Source organism: Lagenorhynchus albirostris, chromosome 9, assembly GCF_949774975.1.
Source record: "Lagenorhynchus albirostris chromosome 9, mLagAlb1.1, whole genome shotgun sequence".
NCBI lineage: Eukaryota > Metazoa > Chordata > Mammalia > Artiodactyla > Delphinidae > Lagenorhynchus > Lagenorhynchus albirostris.
The window spans coordinates 7,076,323-7,094,779 of NC_083103.1; the positions used below are offsets into that span (position 1 = coordinate 7,076,323).

The following is an 18,457-nucleotide window of genomic DNA, read 5'->3' on the forward strand; positions in this document are numbered from 1 at the left end:
TATCGTATGATTCCATTTATATCAAGTTATGTAAACAGACACACTAACCTATGGGGATAGAATTCAGGAAAGTGGTTCCCTGTGGAAGATAATAACAAGGAGTGGGGGGCACTAGGTGCCTAGTAATGTTCCTTTTCTTCATCTGGGTTACACAGGTTTATTCAGTTTGTAAAAATTCATTGACCTACACAAGATTTGTGCACTTCTCTGTAGATATGTCTCAATAAAAAATTTTAAATAAAAAATATTAGAAATGATAAGTAGGCTAGTTCTCTATTATTGGAAAGGCAGTTTATGAGTGCAGCACCAATGGCTTTTGATTCTTTTAGGATTCTTTTAAGAAATACTCCATCACTGAATAACAGATACTCCCTATGTTCTGAACCAGTGACCGATATATATATATATATATAGTGTTACTCTTACAGACAGGAACCAAGCAGTGGACGTCGGGGTGCAGCCTCTTGCAAGCTCAACTAATGATTCTTTTGCAAAATGTTTGTTTTCTGTTTCTGCCGCTCAGGGCTCTGGCTGATCTAGAGCCTTTAGGACCCAATGAAGGAATGCTTCCACCAGGGGGCACAAAAATGTTTTCTCTAAATTAGGATCTGAGACTGCCAGTGGGCTATTTTGAGTTCCACCTGCCACTGGGCAAACTAAAAAGTGGGTACCATTGTTGGCTGGGGTGACTGATTTTAATTCTCTAGGGTAAATAGGATTGCTGTTACCCAGTGGGGGCAGGGAGAAATATAAACAAAACCCAGGGGATCGGGCTTCCCTGTTGGCGCAGTGGTTGAGAGTCCGCCTGCCGATGCAGGGGACATGGGTTCGTGCCCAGGTCCGGGAGGATCCCACATGCCGCGGAGCGGCTGGGCCCGTGAGCCATGGCCGCTGAGCCTGCATGTCCAGAGCCTGTGCTCCGCAATGGGAGAGGCCACAACAGTGAGAGGGCCACGTACCCAAAAAAAAAAAAAAAAAAAAAAAAAACCCAGGGGATCTGCTTAATATTATGTTCAGTGATGGGAATACCCTGACAATCCAGTGGTTAGGACTCGGCGGTTTCACTGTGAGGGCCCGGGTTCGATCCCTGGTGGGGGAACTAGGGTCCCGCAAGCTGCGAGACCAAAAAAAAAAAAAAAAAAAATTACAGTCAGGGAGACAGGCTCCTGATTGGGTAGTTTTCAAAAAATTATTTTCTGGGGCTTCCCTGGCGGCAGAGTGGTTGAGAGTCTGCTTGCTAATGCAGGGGACACGGGTTCGTGCCCCAGTCCAGGAGGATCCCACATGCCGCGGAGCGGCTGGGCCCGTGAGCCATGGCCGCTGAGCCTGCGCGTCCGGAGCCTGTGCTCCGCAACGGGAGAGGCCACAACAGTGAGAGGCCCGCGGACCGCAAAAAAAAAAAAAAAAAAAATTATTTTCTTTCTTTCTTTATTTTTGGCTGCATTGGGTCTTCGTTGCTGCGTGCGGGCTTTCTCTAGTTGCAGAAAGCGGGGACTACTCTTCGTTGCGGTGTGCGGGCTCTAGGCACGTGGGCTTCAGTAGTTGTGGCTCACGGGCTCAGTAGTTCTGGCTCAGGGGCTGTAGAGCACAGCCTCAGTAGCTGTCGTTCATGGACTTAGTTGCTCTGCAGCATGTGGGATCTTCCCAGACCAGGGCTCAAACCTGTGTCCCCGCATTGGCAGGTGGATTCTTAACCACTGAACCACCAGGGAAGCCCACCTGATTTGGTATTTAATTCCAACCTTCCCACTGAATACAAACTAAAAAAACAGAGGAAGTGAAAAAAAACTTAAAAGCATTGACAAGCTAGTAGTATAGTGATGAATTCCTGAGCTAACATTTAAGAGGTTGAAGCCCAGAGCTGTAAGCCCAGAATTCAAGGCAATTTTTGTCCTGGGGACATTTACTGATCTGGAAGATATAACTGTGAAGCTAAGCTGTTGTTTGGTGGTCTTTGGTGGGGAAGGTCAAAATCAAAACCCAGAGCCTGCCCAAGGTAGAAGTCAGATACCCTACTACCAATACATGCCCACTTTAAGATGGGATCCTAACTTCTGTGGACTAGTAGTCCAGAATCATATTATCCAGGTGGTCCAGGGAAGCTCAAGCCTTGAACTTGGATTAAGTGGACGCATCCTTATAATGCCTCTAGTCACCTAGCAGAAGGAAGCATATTTGGGACCAAGCACTATCCTTTCTGAAAGAATGTACTGTCATCCAAGGCCTCAAATTATTTCTAAAAATACTTTTTCAGATACAATATCCAGCTCTTAGTCAAAGATAATCAAGCACACAAAGAAACAAGAAACCTTGCACAAGAACTGACTGCAGGGCTTCCCCGATAGTGCAGTGGTTAAGAATCTGCCTGCCAACGCAAGGGACACGGGTTTGAACCCCAGTCCAGGAAGATCCCACATGCGGCGGAGCAACTAAACCCATGTGCCACAGCTACTGAGCCTGTGCTCTAGAGCCCGGGCTCCGCAACAAGAGAAGCCACCACAATGAGAAGCCCATGCACTGCGACAAAGAGTAGCCCCTGTTCACAGCAACTAGAGAAAGCCCACACGCAGCAACGAAGACCCAACACAGCTAAAAATAAATAAAATTAAGAAAGAAAGAAAAAACTGACTGCAAACAATATAAAGCACAGATTGACCCATACAGATTTAAGATGCTGGAATTATCTGATACCGACCATAACATAACACTGCTCATTGTGTTTAAAGAAGATAAAGACAAGTGTAAAAATATCTGCAGGCAACACATTTCTATTAAGAAGTGTCACAACAAAATTTTTAAAGAACCACATAGAACTTGTCCAACTGAAAAATACCAACACCAAAATTAAGAACACAATAAATTGGTGAAAAAGCGAATAGGCACTGCTGAAGAGAGAATGAGTGAACTACAGGGTACATAGGAAGACATTGTCTTGTCCTTAATACAGCATGGAAGACAAAAGAAAATAAAATACAGAATTAGACTAGAAACATAGAGGATATAGAGAGAGATCTAAGATGCATTTAACTGGAATCCCAGAGGGTAAGGAGAAAGAAAGGGGGTAGAGGCAATATTTAAAGAGAAAGTGATCAATAATTTTCCAAAAATGATGAAATACACGAATTCACACGTTGCAGAAGCCAAATAAGGCCCAAGCAAGCTAAAGAAAGATAATGGAAATAAATACTGAAGTGTCCTGACGTCTGCAACTTACTTTCAGAAGGTCAGGAAGAAAGTTTTTATATTAAAGAGATAGAGCAAATGAGGCAAAATGGTAATAACTGGCAGATCTAGATGAAGGTGTATGGGTGTACACTGTACCATCCTTCTAATATTTCTGTGGGTTGGAAATGCTCCAAAATAAAAAGTTTCAGGGAAGTGTCTATACAGGGAGATCCTCCAAGAGCTCAAATTCTTTAAAAAAGAAGATTTAGGACATGTCACCTGGTAAAGAGCCCTGAACAGGCAAGATGTAGGTTGAAGGCAAAGGTATCAAGAACTGGGTAGTGAAGAAGGGAGGTTATTCACACCAGACAAAGCTTTGTTGTAGAAAAGTCTACATATATTTCTTTTATTGCTGTGTCCAGTGTATTTTTTATATATTTTAATTCTCCCATTCTTCTCTCTTTCTCTCCACTCTTGTGTATAGGGTATATTGGTGGTAATTAACTTTACAGTGTAGTTTGTAGTTTGCAAAATATTGAGATGGGCTGGTAAAGGAATTGCAGGGGGAATGGACACCATCTCGAAATCCTGGACTTGGAAGTGGATGTGGTCATTGACAAGATTGTGAGTTGTCTCCCTTTGGGAAATGAGTGAATGTATTTTGGACAGAAAGAGGCATAGATGTATTATACCATGTATATATATATATATATATTATATAATACATATAAATATATGTATATATATTATATATATATATAATACCTATGATATTTTTAAGAGTAAATACTAGAATAAGGACATGCATGGACGCTGGACATCTAAAACAGTGGACTGTAGGGATATTTGTCTTTTTTTTTTTTTTTGGCTGTGCCCTGAGGCTTGCGGGATGTTAGTTCTCTGACCAGGGATTGAACCTGGGCCCACAGCAGTGAAAGCGCAGAGTCCTAACCACTGGACCACTAGGGAATTCCCGTGGCATATTTGTCATTTTTTTGGCTGTTCAACGACAACTTGTCCTCCTATTTGTGGGAGGTGGTATCTGTAGGATATGTATAGCACTATCCAAGTTGAAGAGGGAAAGTCCTTCACTCTGCCTCTGACTACCTCGGTGAAGCAGGTATCCCAAGTTTAGTCTGATGCTTCAGTTTCACCATCTAGTCCCCTTTCTCCACCCAGACATGGCAACCCTGAGTGGTTTCCCAGGGTCCTTGGCCTGATGCCTGATGCAAGGTAGGTGGGGAGCACTGCCAGGGGAACCGGGACAAGAATGTCCCTCTTTCATGGCCACTCTGTCCTCACCTCAGGTCCAAGCTGAGGTGCCTTCTTCCAGCTGGGTGAAGCTATAAGGAAGGTGTCCTTTTTCTTGTCTTCCCCTCCTGGGCAGATGGAGACAAGCCACTCAAGCCCCGAGGGGGAACCTGCAGGTAAGATGGTGCTGGCCTTCAGCTCCCCACCCTTTGCCTTCACACTTTACCAGGGTCTGAAACTGAACCCGTGTTGGGGGAGAGGGTTGCAGTTGAGTACAGGCTTTGGTGTCTCACAGTGGGTTCAAATCCCACTACAGATAGTACATCTCCTATTCTGTAAATGATGGCAAAAATTTCAGATTAAAAACAAAAAGTTTGGTGGGAACGTAAAATGGTGCAGCTCCTATGGAAAATAGCAGTTCCTTAAGAAATTAAATATAGAATGATCATGTGATCCAGCAATCCCACTTCAGCGTACACACCCAAAAGAAATGAAAGCAGGGACTCAAACAGATATGGGTACACCCACATTCAGAGCAGCATTGTTCACAATTGCCAAAGACAGAAGCAACCCAGGTGTCCATTGATGGATGGATGGATAAACAAAATGTGGAATACACAGACAATGGAATATTATTCAGCTTTTTAAAAAATATTTATTTATTTATTTTTGGCTGTGTTGGGTCTTTGTTGCTGCGTGCGGGCTTTCTCTAGGTGTGGTGAGCGGGGGCTACTCTTCGCTGTGGTGCGTGGGCTTCTCATTGTGGCGGCTTCTCTTGTTGCGGAGCACGGGCTCTAGGCGCGTGGGCTTCAGTAGTTGTGGCTTGCGGGCTCTAGAGCACAGACTCAGTAGTTGTGGCGCATGGGCTTAGTTGCTCCACAGCATGTGGCATCTTTGATTAGGGATCAAACCCGTGTCCCCTGCATTGGCAGGTGGATACTTAACCACTGTGCCACCAGGGAAGTCCTCAGCTTTTAAAAAGAATGAAATTTCAACGCATGCTACAGCACGGATAAACCTTGAAGACATCATGCTAAGTGAAATAAGGCAGTCACAAAAAGACAAATAGGGAATTCCCTGGTGGTCCAGTGGTCAGGACTCAGTGCTTTCACTGCCCTGGTTCAATTCCTAGTCTGGGAACTAAGATCCTATAAGCCGTGAGGCTCGGCCAAAAGAATAAAACAAACCCCCAAACTAAATACCGTATGATTCCACTTGTATCAGGTCCTAGAGTAGTCAAATTCATAGACACATAAAGTAGAAGGGTGGCTGCCAGGGGCCGGGGCAGGGGGTGTGGGGAAATGTGGAGTTAATGTTTAATGGGTACAGAGTTTCACTTCGGGAAGATGAAAAAAGTTCTGGAAATGGATGGTGGTGATGGTTGCAGAATAATGTGAATGTACTTAATGCCACTGAACCATATGCTTAAAAATGGTTGAAATGGGGGCTTGCCTGGTGGCGCAGTGGTTAAGAACCCGCCTGCCAATGCAGGGGACATGGGTTTGAGCCCTGATCCAGGAAGATTCCACCTGCTGCAGAGCAACTAAGCCCGTGTGCTCTAGAGCCCACGCTCCACAACAAGAGAAGCCATGGCAATGAGAAGCCCGCGCACCACAATGAGGAGTAGCCCCCGCTCGCCGCAACTAGAGAAAGCCTGAGTGCAGCAACAGAGACCCAACACAGCCAAAAATAAATAAATAAATTTTAAAAAAGGTTAAAATGGTAAATTTCGTGTTATATATGTTTTATCAGAATAAAAAACAAATCACCTTTTAAAAAACAAATCAGTGTAGTCAAGAAAAATGCCTCCTGGTCTAATTCTGCTTCGGCCTCTGGTATGAAATCTCTGCCTAGAGGTAGAAAAGCCTGGGGGTGAGGTGGGAGTCCGAGATTTGTAGGGTCAAAAGGATGGAAAAGAACCAGCAGAGAATGGAAGAGGGGTCACCGAGGCCGGCATTGGCCTCCAGCTGCCTACGTGGTCTGTACCAGTCAGATACCAAGCCCCACGCCAGCACCTTCCCCTCCTCTCGGTTCCCACTGTCCCCACGCGGAGCCAGCCCTCTTCCTGCAACGGCTTCTTCCTCTTTGATCTTTGGTCTGTCTCCCCACTCGGCCTGGCTGGTGACCCTTCTAAAACCTGGGTCTGACCCCCCGTCTCTCCTGCTTAAACTCTTTCGGCAGCTCCCATGGCCTCAGCTTCAGCCTTGCAAGAACTGTTCTAAGCCGACTCCGACCCAGTTTCCCAGCTTCACGGTCCTGCCTTTCCCGAGCCCCGTGTTCCTTTATGTCTCACACCATAACCATGTTTGAATACCTTCCATGTGCGCGCTAATAAACGTTATCCCTGACTTGCTTAACAACCCTGCAAGGTTGTTAGGTAGGTATCACTGACTGCATTTTAGAGATGGGGAAACTGAGCCTCACAAGGCTAGGTTGGACTCAGAGACCTTTGCTCTTTTTGCCACGTGTCAGATCCTCTCTGTCACTCACTCTGGTGCCTCAGTGCCTTTGCTTACGCGTGAGCATAAGTCCGTCAGCCCTCAGGTTTGGCTCAGAATCACGACACCACCGCACCCTTGCCCCAGACTAATTACCGATCTTGGTGTTTTCTTCGTGGTGTTCAACACTATTGGAAATTTACTTGCTTACAGATTTGATATCCTTCCCCCCACCAGACTTGGAGCATGTCTGATGCACTGCAGGTGCTCAATAGGCAGCGCTGATGAGATGGGTCTGCTGACGAGCAAGGCTGATCCCGCCCAGCCCCAGGCCCAGCCCGCCCTGCCGTGCGCTCCCTCAGTCCTCTGGCGCCCGAGAAGCTGTTGGTTCCACTGCGCCAGGCCTGTGGTTATTCCTTGCCTCTTGGGCCTCCCTGACAAACCCCAGCCCCCAGGGCCAGCTCCTGGCCTACTCCGGTGCTTGGCCGTCTCTTGTCAAACACCCAAATTAATGTCAGAATATCCCCAATTGGCACTTGGTTCGTTCCTGCTTCATTCTCACTATGGGCTAGGAATGGGGTACCGTCTTCCAGAAGGCAGGCCCCGCCCTGTTCAAGGCCCTCTGGGGCTGGGGTCTCCCCCAGGGTCAGCCCACAGCTCCCAGAGCCTGGCCTGACTTCAAGAGGAGCCTGGGGGCAGGGTACGGTGAACACAAGTACCAGCAGCAGCAAGTTTTATTGCAACCAGAATCCCCTGGTCATGTAGGAGGGGTGGGGTGGAGGGACATCGGTCACTGGTGCCACATTCCCAGTTAAGGACACAGAGCCAGAGATCCAGCTGGCTGTGCCCCACGTCTTCCCTTACCCTCCGCCCCCCGGCAGGGCGCTGATGGGGCTGAGGCAGAGGGAGGTGAAAAGCAGATTCCATTTCAGCAGAGCCTCAGTCCAAGGGGTCTGAGGAGCAGTTGGCGGTGGGGGTCCAGGTGGCCCAGGAGGCACAGGGCACTTTGGGCTGACATCTACACATATCCTCGTGGGGCTTAGGGGAAAGCAAAGAGGCCACTCTGTCCACGGGGAGAGGGTGGGAGGGAGGGGAAACAAAGGCTCAAACTGAGAAATCACTGGCCAGCAACCATGCAGGTGGGACCTTGGGACTCCGACTTCTAGATCAGGGCCGTGTCCACCAACTGTCTCTGGCATTCACCCCAGCCTGGCCATTCTTGTGTCCTATGTGGGGATCTGCAGGTGGCCCAGGTCCTGGTCCATGATCTGGAGAACGTCGTCCAGGATGGAAGGCCCCAGGTCTACATGCAGGGAGAGCAGGGAGCTGGCGTGGGACAGGAAGGGCTCCTCAGCCCCAGACTCGGGGCTCAGCCCACTGTGGGTCGAGGCAGCCTCTGGAATCCGCCAGATGTCCACACTCCCTGCCTCCTGCGGGGAGGGCTGTGGGGAAGGCTGAGGGCTCTCCAGGTGCAGGCGAGGGGGTTTGGGTGGGGCCTGGGCGGCAGGCAAGGTGAGTGCCTGGGGCCCGCCGATGACGGGGAGGGAGATGGCGTTCTTGAGCAGAGGGGACGGCCCGTCGGGGAGCTCCCTCCCGCACAGGGTGGCCGTGCGCGTGAACTGGAAGGGCAGCTCAAAGCCACCATCCTCCTCGGCCTCCTCGACCGCCGTCCCCGGCAGGAGGTGGAACTTGCCTTGCAGGAAGGAGATGTCACCGAACATGTCACTGCCGCCACCACTGCCGATGTGAATGGTGTGACGGAAGTCCCCCAGTGGTGGGCTGATCATGTCTGAGGACAGCAGGTCCCGCAGCTTCTCCTTCTTGCCTTTGCGGCTGCCGCGCTTCAGATAGATGGGCACCTTGGTGGACATCGCGACCTCACCACCCAGGCCTGGACAGTCTGCTCGCAGGACCACGGCCTCCACTGCCTCCTCTCACCACCCTCAAGAAACACCTAGAGGGAGGTTTCCAGACACCAAACACCTGCCAAGTGCGTGTGGTGTGACCAAAGTTGGCCCAAGGAATTTGGAAAAGAAAGATAAACGATCGATGAAGTCAGAGGATCGAGATAACAAAAATCACTTTCTCCCAAGAGGGTTGAAAACTCGTCTGAAAACTGGAAGCAGGAAGGCGCAGAGCTCGTAGGCAGTGATGCTGTCTGGGCTCGTCCTCGCCAGCTTCTCTCTGGTCCAGGGCTGAGGAGCTGAAACATCAAGGGTACAAGTCAGGGACAGAAGGACAAAGGCAGAGGCATCCGTCTTGTTTCTGGGTCTCTTTCATCAGCCCTGGGAGCCCACGTGGCGCTGCACGCCTGTGGGGAGCCCTCCTGGCTGAAACCTGTGTTCGCTCACGGACTTGTTGCACCTCAAGGCCTGGATCAGCAGCGCCAAGCCCCTCCCTCCGTGAGTGGGGAACCTAAGCGACAGGACTGAAGTCACACACCTGCCCCAGCTCTGATTCTTGCCCTGAGTCCCCAGCTCTGCTCATCGCTGTGGTCTGCATTCAACTGTGCCCAGGACATGACCAGTGCCAACTTGTCTGGGGGTCTCACAGATTTGTCTCAGCTCCCGATTGACGGAGGATTGAGATCTTGTAACCTCTGTCTCATCCTCCCAGGCCTGGCACAGCAGGAGTTCAGCCAACAGTGCATAACGACCGACACCTCCCATTTGGCCCCATCACATCCTACTGGAAGTGAGGTCACCTGCTCAGAGCTTCCCTTTTCTCCTCCTCTCCGTGAGGAGTTCCTTATGGGCAGGGCCTAAGCTTAATGTCGTTTCTGCCCCTCCTCCCTGCCCCAGCGCCTAAGGGAAAGATGGAGTGGGGGATACAAATATCTGGGGCGTGGCAGCTCTGTTCTGTGCCTGGAATTTCGTTGAGTTCTTTGCACACACATCTCATTTAATCATCACAACCACCCTCCTATCATTCCCATTTTAAAATTAGAGCTATCAGGGAATTCCCTGGCAGTTCAGTGGTTAGGACTCAGCGCTTTCACTGCTGTGGCCGGGGTTCAATCTCTGGTAGGGGAACTAAGATCCCACAAGCCACTAAACAAACAAACAAACAAACAAATAAATAAAATTAGAGCTATCGGACGTTTTGGAGGGATTCCCATAAGGCATTGCAGAGAGAGAGAAGCAAAATGAAAAAATGTAGTCTAGAAGGTTCCATTTTTTGAAAACATTGACCAGCTCTCCTCCCCACTCCCTGAACATGCATGTATGTGTACCTACATATACAGGTCTGCATAGGATTATATTCGATATAGGAACAGAGAAGAATATAGAAGGCTGGCACTAGGTTGTCATATGGGATACCTAGACTGGGGTAGAGGGCAGGGATGGGGTGTGGGGCTTGTGACATGGGAGGAAAGTTGTCCTCAGAAAAAATTAATACCTGGGGCCCATTACTAAGAAATGATATATGTAAGCCAGATATGAAAGGATGGTCACCAAAATGTTGATCGTGGTTCTCTCAAAGTGGTAGAATTTCAGGTGACTTCCCTCTCTTGTTCATACTTTTATAAGCTCAAATTCTTTTTTTTTTTAATTTTTTTTAATGGAACTCTTCTATTTATTTATTTATGGCTGTGTTGGGTCTTCGTTTCTCTGCGAGGGCTTTCTCTAGTTGCAGCGAGTGGGGGCCACTCTTCATCGCGGTGCGCGGGCCTCTCACTATCGTGGCCTCTCTTGTTGCGGAGCACAGGCTCCAGACGCGCAGGCTCAGTAGTTGTGGCTCACGTGCCTAGTTGCTCCGCAGCATGTGGGATCTTCCCAGACCAGGGCTTGAACCCGTGTCCCCTGCATTGGCAGGCAGATTCTCAACCACTGCGCCACCAGGGAAGCCCTATAAGCTCAAATTCTTAATAAGAAGCATGTATTATTTATGAGCACGTATTATTCATGTAGTCAGAAAAAATAAAGATATTTTTAATGTGGAAAAAATAAATACACTCTGGAGGGGTATCGTGCAGGTTTGACAGAAAAAGGAAGTGGAGCAAGCACTTCCTCTAGTTCCCACGGTGGGGGATTGGCCTGATGTGTAGAATCAGAGCATGGAAGGCAAAGCAACTTGTCCAAGGTCACCCAGCAGGTACCTAGATGAGCCCACTCTCCCCAGGCCAACAGGGGCTGAGCAGGTGGGAAATCACTGGGGAAGCACCGAGCAGCATCAGGGAGGCCTCTGCCAGGTCCTCTGCCCCATTATTCATCCCAGGCCAGGCCGGGCAGGGCGAGGGAAGAGTGAGGGGACTGGCAGGAGGGAGCAGGAAGGAGGAAAGAGGATGCAGGAGAGGCTGAGTCCCAGCTACACCCCCCCCAGCCCAGGCCCTTACTCAGGAAACCCCACCCCAGGACCGGACACCCTGGGTCAGTCGAGCTGAGCCAAAGAGACCGGACATCTTGCCCCTCCCAGAGCACCTGCAGCTTAATAGGAAACAAAAGAATGACTCTCCGGTGGCAGAATTCCAGCTAAGCTTGGAAGAAGCTGGAGGGAGGAAGAGGGAGGCAGGGAGTGCTCTGAAGTGGAAGTCTTGGACTCCTATCACTCCTTTATCTAACAAACATTTATCTGTGCCCACCATGCCAGGCCTGGGGGCATGCCGACACACCTCCTATCTGTCCCCTTGGCAGGAGAAGTCTTGGGGTAGCTTTTCCTTCTTTTTCACTCACGGAGAGGGGGGCTAACGAGGGGATCTGCCCAGAACTTGGGCCAGTTCCCTCCCATCATTCAGGGGTGCCAAGACAGCCTGAATGTTTCCACAACAAATCCGGTGTCCCTGACAGCTCTCTTGCTCTGAGCCAGATGTACCCACCCAATTCCAGATGTGGGGAGAACTGAGGCTGGGGGGAAGGGTTGGGCCAGCCTCAACCACCAGGGGAGAGCTGGGAATTGCAACCGTCAAGCCCCAAGTATTCAGATTTGGCAACTACAAGACCCCAGGCTCCAGCTACCCTTGCATGGTTTCCATTTTAACGTCCCAGGCACAGCACGGTGGGTGTCATTACTGGCCTTTACAGAGGCAGAAGCTGAAACTCAGAGATGTTAAGCAACTTTGCTGAGGTCACCCAGCTAGTAAGAGGAAGAGTGGGCACTACTACGTAGCTGGGTCCCAGTGGCTCAGATGCAGTGGGCCGTGTCAACCTCTGTGAACTGCTTGGGGAGCAGGAGAGAAATAGGCTCCCACCTGGGCTGGGGCCACCGGGTCCCCAGACCTCCTCCATTTAAGTCCTACCTCTTGGTTGGCCCCCTCTCTCAATTTGCAAGTGTCCAGAGATGTGAGAATGAGCTCTCCATCAGGACAAGGCTCTGGGGGCCTGGGACGGGGGGCCTTCCTGCAGCTTTGGGAGGAGCAGATGGGAGACATCCCAGCTCTGTTGGCTTGCTCTGGAAGGAGCCCGGGGCCTCCTTTAGAGAAAATGACTTCCTGGATGCAGAACCACTCCTGTCACAAGAAATACTAGGCCACTCTCCACCAGGAGTGTTCAAAAAGCAGGCCTCTGACCTTGAACCCATCTCTACCTGGAACTCACCCTAACCTTGGGAAGACACCTTTCCTCTCTGGGCCTCACCTTCCTCGTCTATGAAATGGGATGACAATAAAGCCATTACCAGGGGGCTACTGGAGACCCTACTGCCATACTGCAAGTGAGAGAGAGCGCCGATGTACAAAGACAGGGTTAGCGGGTCACTTGTCAGCCCCGATATTTATTCAGCAAATAGCTGTAGGGCCTTCCTCAAGCATTTTGGTTCTCCGGGGACAGTGCTCCAAACAAGACCAAAAATGAACAGCCCCCGAGCAGAGGGGTCCGCCTCCGCCTGCCGGCCAGGACTTAGCCTGCCTGCGTAGAGTCCCCCTCGCTGGCAGCGGGGTCTCCCAGCGTCGCTGTGCGGAGGGGCGCTCGGCTCCGCGGCCACTAGGTGGCGCGCTCTCTCCCTATACTGCCCCTCGTCCCGGAGGGTTCCCGGCGCGCACCCGGGTCTCCAGAGCGTCTCCTGCTCCCCCAAGGAGCCGCACGTTGACGTACCAGGTGAGGATTGTCTGCGGGATCTTCTCTTGGGGGGCTCTGGTCTCACAACCCGACAGTGGGGGGAAAGGGAGAGATCCTGGACCCTGCCCGGGTATCCAAACTCAGGGAGGAGCCTCCCCCGTGCTTTCCGGCCTGGGCGATGTCCGAGTGTCCGCTCGGCTCAGGGCCAGAGCTCTGGCGTGCAGCCCCCGCCCCTGGCTCCCGTGGGTCCGGCTCCTCAGCCCCAGCTCGGGTTCCGGCGCCGACCCCTCCCAGCCCTCTGCCCGAGTGCAGCCCAGCGCAGTCCGGATCCGTTTCAGGACACTCGCGGCCACGGCTAAAGATAGGAGGACACCTCACCATCGACTAAAAATACGACCCTGAGCCCGGGCGGGGATGGCGGCGGGAGGGCACTCCCGGGTCCTGGGGTGGGGGGCGGGGGCTCTGGCGCAGTGTGGAGGGCTGGACCGGGAGTTCAGGTTCGGGATGCGCGGCGCACCGCAGGCCGAGGGGGAAGCGGGCGTGGCCGCCGGGACCAAGGCGCGGGCGGGAAACATGGTGCAGCCCGAGGCACCCGGGAAAGGATCTACGTGGAGGTGAGTCGGGGGCCGGGGCGCGAGCTGGGATGGGGCGCCTCAAGGATGGGCCTCCCTAGGAGCCGCGGTCGGGCCGCAGAGTCCCGGCCTGAACTCACCTTGAGCGCGTTCAAGCGACTGACCGGCGGGCGGCGAAAGCTCAGGAGCTGGACCGCGCGGCGATGGGACAGACCTGGGCTGTGAACTTACAGTGCTGACAGTGGCCCCTAAAGCCCCGCCCCCTGCCGCGGAGCCAATGCCGGGACCGCCCCAACTAGGCCCCGCCCACAGCCTCGCCCTACTCCCTGGCCCGCCTGGGTTCCCCCTCTGGAGGCGCAGCGCGGGGGTCCAGCAGTCGCGCGGGCCCGAGGGTCCAGTCCAAGCTCGGGCGGCTGCGGCCCAGGCAGCGTCGGCTGCCCGGGCTGGACTCCGCGGACTCCGGCTGTGCCCGTCGGAACCAAAACTCTCGGTTCTAGGAGGGCCGGGTCCGGGGAGGCGCCCGCACAAGTGTATTCAGTGACTACTAAGGAAATGAATGAGGCCTTAGAGGCGTCTATGTTAAAATATTACAGACTTCCGAGAGCTTTCAGGAGTTTGCCGCCCCTTAGAATAGAGGGCATTGAGGGTGTGTGCGGGCGGAGTGGCCGGGCCATGCCAGTGTTTGCTGTCAGGCTAAGTGGCTTCCGGGGCTGGGGTGGGACCCTTACTTAGACTCATTCCAACATTAGTTGATTGGCTGGTTGGTTGGTTCATTCATTCTTTCATTCATTCAGTACGAGCAACATTTACTGAAGGGCAGGCCCTACACAGGAGCTGGAGATAGACTAAAGGGAACTCTGCCCTTGCTCCTTTCAGTGATTCAGCAGATAATTGTGCATCTATAGGTGCCAGGCGCTGTTCTTGTCGCTGGGGATGCAGCCCCCTCCGGACTGGGACCTACTGTCCAATGAAGGGAAATGGAGGAAACCCAAGTCCCCAAGTAGACTGTGATACCCGTCTGAGGGAGCAAGTGCTAAGAAGAGTGGGGCAAAGGAAGGGTGGATGGTAATGAGGTGAGGGGACCTTGCTTTCTGGAGGGTGACAGCTGTGACCGTACAATGTGACCAGGATGATGAAAGCTTCCATACTGTAAATGTGGGAGGGACTCTTAGGGAGAGGGGGTCAGGAAGGCATCCTGAGGGAGGGAAGGATGGGGAGAAGGGGAGTGGAGTAGGCAAATGGCCCCTCCCTAAAGATGTCCATGTCCTAGTCTCTGGAACCTGTGAATATATTTCGTTACACAGCAAAGAATAATTAAGGTTGCCAATGGAATTACAGTTACTAATCAACTGACTTTAAAAGAGGGAGATTATCCTGAATTATCTGGGTGGGCCCAATGTAATCATGATGGTCCTTAAAAGTGGAAGAGGGAGACAGGAGAGTCAGAGAAAGAGATGTGATGACACAGAAATGCTGTGTTGCTGCTTTGGAAGATGGAGGAAGGGGCCACAGACAAAGGCATGTGGGTGGCCTCTAGAAGCTGGAAAAGTCAAGGAAACAGATTCGCCCCCAGAACCTCCAGAAGGAACACGGCCCAGCTGACGGCTTGATTTTAGACCCATGTTGGACTTCAAACCAACGGAACCATAAGTTAATACATTTGTGTTGTTTTAAGCCCCCAAGTTTGTGGTGGTTTGTTACAGCAGCAATAGAAAACTAATACAGGGAAGTTTCCTCCTTTAACTCCCCAGGGAGCATCAGTCAGGTGGATTCTGCCAGGACTGGCCTGGTGGCTCAGAGGAAAACTGAGCCCTGGACAGTGGAGGAATGGGGCCCTGGGCCAAATTGTCGTGTGTGTGGATAAGTATTGTACCTCTCTCCCTTCCTGCCACCACGGCTCTGCCAAGAATCCACCCACCCAGGCTTGCCTGTGCCCCTTACCAAGTGCCTCTTGCCCCTGAGCTCCTCAAATCCTCTGAGAGCCCAGCAAGGTGGGCAGAGCCAGCATCACTATCCCCCTTTACAGAAATGGAAACCGAAGCTCGGGCCCTGACAGTGATCTACTTAGACTGCAAGTGGCAAGACATGCTGGCTCCGGGCCCTCGTCCCCACTCAGTCTTCTCACCCAGCCATTGTCACCCCCCACCCCGCCTTCCTTCCCACACACAGCCAGGTAGGGGGACAGCTCGGTGCCAGGCCCTGAGCACTGCTTCTGAGCCACAGACCCAGGTTCTGAGCTGGCTGTGCTGCTGACTTGCTCTGTGACCACAGACGAAGAACGGACAGTCCCGTTCTGAGCCTTCTTGCCTGTCAAATGGGAGTTACATGAGTCCCAAGCAAGAGAAGGGACTTGCGAGTGTATTGTTGATGGGACCACACAGTCCCCGCAGGCAGGAGTTTCATGGAAACATTATAACAGGAGCTTTGGGGGGTGGTGACTGGCCTTGTCACCTGACCTGGAATGAGTCTAATGATGCCTAGATGACTCTAATGATGACCCCCCTGAGCCTGCGGCGCAGCCCCGCCCATCAGCTGAGCGTCCTCCATTGGAGGAAGGGGCTCGCGGAAGGTCAGGAGCTCCATTCAGGGCTGGCGGCAAAACAAAGTTACAGCGGTGAAAGCTTGCAGAGGCAAAGACCCTCATCCAAGGTCACTCAAAGCCAGGAACGAACTCCAGAGCCCTTTGGAGAGGTTCTGGTGTGTGTGTGTGTGTGTGTGTGTGTGTGTGTGTGTGTGTGTGTGTGCAGTTGGGGAGCCTTGGGGGATGGATAGAGAGCAGCAGATTTGGCCCCCGAGCCTGACCCAACCCCCGGACCCCTCCCTCAGCGACTAGCCATCCTCCCAACAAGGACCCAAAGCCACAGGAACCGCGCTCTGGGGACTGTTTTAATCCCACCTGGCTGTGACGTGGCTCCGCCCAGTGCCGGCTCCCTGTGCTGCTCTCCTGCCATCAGCCAGAGATACGGCCCCCACAAAGCCCACATCCAAGGCCCGCTTTGTGCCGGGCACTGGGTTCTGTGCTTTGCAAGCACTCAGGTAGGTGGTTCATTCTCCCCATTCACAGATGCGGTCATGTCACTTGGCTGGGGCCTGAGGAATCCCTGGGGATGGGGCTGCTGGCAGCTCTCAGCTCTGCTGAATGGACGAGATCTTTGCAGATACGCCCAGTGTTGCCATGGCAGCCCTGCAATTAATGAACATTTATAAAACAGGATTTCATTGACTAAAACTGGCTTTTTTATGCAACTTCTCAGGCAGTGTGTAAAGGCCCAAGTATGGGTGGTGAGGCCGGGATCCTGAGCCATGGGAGGGCCAGGGTATCCTGCATTTCTGACCCCGTAGACACTCAGGCCAAGTGCCCCCTGCCCAGCCTGACTGAGGGTCTGCTGCCTCAGCTAGGGCCTGGACTATTCTTGCTGGAAGGACTCCTGGACACCCCGGTGTCTGAGGGGGTAGGACCCTGAGGGACATTCAGGACAGGTTAGAGGCAAGGAAGCCTGGGTGGAGCAATGCCCCAAGGGGCTTCCCTGGAGGTCCAGTGGTTAAGACTCTGTGCCTGCAATGCAGGGAGCATGGGTTCGATCCCTGATCCGGAAACTAAGATCCCACATGCTGTGCGGCACAGCCAAAAAATCCAAAAAAAAAAATGTGGTATTCAAATTCCTTCTTCTCAGCCTGGAGCCTCGCCTTGATCCTGAGATAAGCCCAGTCCCCACCCCTCTGCCCCCCAGTCCCACAGCAACTCCCCGCACCCACAGGACCTGTAATCACCACACAGGGACTGACTCAGCCCTTCCTTCCCCGCCCAGGCTCTTCTTCCTGAAAATCACCCACGTCAGCAGCCCCAGCCCCCAAAGGCCCTGGGGGATAGAGCCCGAGGCCCCCTTTTCCGAGGTTAGCCTGGAAGAACGGAGGAACTGAGCTGGAGGGGTAGGACTCCCAGGCCGGAGCCAGCTCTCCTCGGCCCCGCCCACCCGGGGACCTAGGGAGGCAGGTGGGATGAGGGGACCAGGAGTCTGGGGACAGGTCTGAGAGCAGGGAGTCAAAAGGGAAGGGTGGTGATACTCTTGGGGGCGTCTAGGGGGCAGTGCAAGGAGACAAGGTCTCTGGAAGGGCCTCAGCCCCCGCCACCCCGATCCCCTGCCACAGGGAGACAGGGAGCAGGGCAGGGGCTCCGTCCACCCCTAGGAAGCCTCCTCCGCACAGCCTGAGCTCAGCCTGCAGGGCTCCGTGGCCTGAGCCAACCCCAGGCCTGGTTTGGATTTTTCCTTGATTGTTTCTTGTTTCCTTCCTCCCCTGGGCTCCTGCCAACTCCAGCCCTGCCGTCCTCGCTTTTCACTTGCCTTCATAGAACTCTGACCTGGCAGAGGCTGGGATTCGAGATGAGAGTCCCTTCGAAGCTACCGCCAGCTTCTGCCTCTGCCTTGGACCCCCTCCTTGGGAGTTGGGTGGCAGGGCCTTACTGGGGGACTTTCCTTTGGGTCCGGATTTTTGGCCCCAGGCCCAGGGCCATGGGGGTTTCCGGAGTGGTGACAGCCCTGTCCTAGCAGGGACTGAGGCACTTCCTCCCGGAGGCCTCTGGGAACATCCAAGCCACATGGCTGTCTTTTGGCCTGGGGAACACAGAGTTAGCAGGCGTTGTTTTCAACACTTCCCACCCCTTCAAGGCACCTTGTCATTATTCATTTTGAAAACTCATTTGCATCTACCTTGTGCCTAGAGCTGTGCTGACTGGAGAAGACACAGAGGGTCAAGGCTGGGCCCAGCCCTCAGAGAACAGATACCCTGAGTAAAACAAATAACCAATTCTAAAACAGCACATTCTGTGCCATAATGGAGGTCCTTGAAAGCAGAGGCCAGTTCTGATTTACCTCTTTCTATCCCAGGCAGCATAGACGAGGCTCAGTGAGCGACTATGGATTGAGTGAAGAACCAAAAAGAACAGCAGTAAGAAGGATTTGTTCTGCTAGAGGTGGGGAAACAGATGGAAGAGTTAGGAAGGCTTCAAGAGGAGGTGATATTTGAGCAGGGTATTAAT

The 18,457-nt window shown here is 52.6% G+C and overlaps 1 protein-coding gene and 1 long non-coding RNA gene across 5 annotated transcripts; one reads left to right on the plus strand and one right to left on the minus strand.

The window, feature by feature from the left end:
* Positions 1-7,573: 7,573 nt before the first annotated feature.
* On the minus strand, positions 7,574-13,661 carry CDC42EP2 (CDC42 effector protein 2). Of its 3 annotated transcripts, none has more exons than XM_060158686.1 (2): positions 13,560-13,661; positions 7,574-9,057 (listed from the first exon to the last, which is right to left on the minus strand). In XM_060158686.1, the coding sequence occupies exon 2, from the start codon at positions 8,723-8,725 to the stop codon at positions 8,081-8,083; it is 645 nt and encodes a 214-aa protein (XP_060014669.1). In that variant the 5' UTR covers positions 8,726-9,057; positions 13,560-13,661; the 3' UTR covers positions 7,574-8,080. The 3 variants fall into 3 exon arrangements, with proteins under 3 accessions (XP_060014669.1, XP_060014670.1, XP_060014671.1); XM_060158687.1 differs by lacking the exon at positions 13,560-13,661 and adding an exon at positions 12,884-13,460; XM_060158688.1 differs by lacking the exon at positions 13,560-13,661 and adding an exon at positions 9,297-9,436.
* Positions 12,879-16,616, plus strand: LOC132525650 (uncharacterized). 2 transcript variants are annotated; one of them, XR_009542329.1, is made up of 3 exons: positions 12,879-14,492; positions 14,913-15,069; positions 15,175-16,610. It is a non-coding gene; the product is annotated as an uncharacterized LOC132525650 (long non-coding RNA). The 2 variants fall into 2 exon arrangements; XR_009542328.1 differs by lacking the exon at positions 12,879-14,492 and having other exon boundaries at positions 14,639-15,069; positions 15,175-15,592; positions 16,484-16,616.
* The last annotated feature ends 1,841 nt before the right edge of the window (positions 16,617-18,457 follow it).

What these genes read in the sequence shown, in the direction of transcription:
- CDC42EP2 (XM_060158686.1), bottom strand. Translation starts at nt 8,725, where the DNA reads ATGTCCACCAAGGTGCCCATCTATCTGAAGCGCGGCAGCCGCAAAGGC.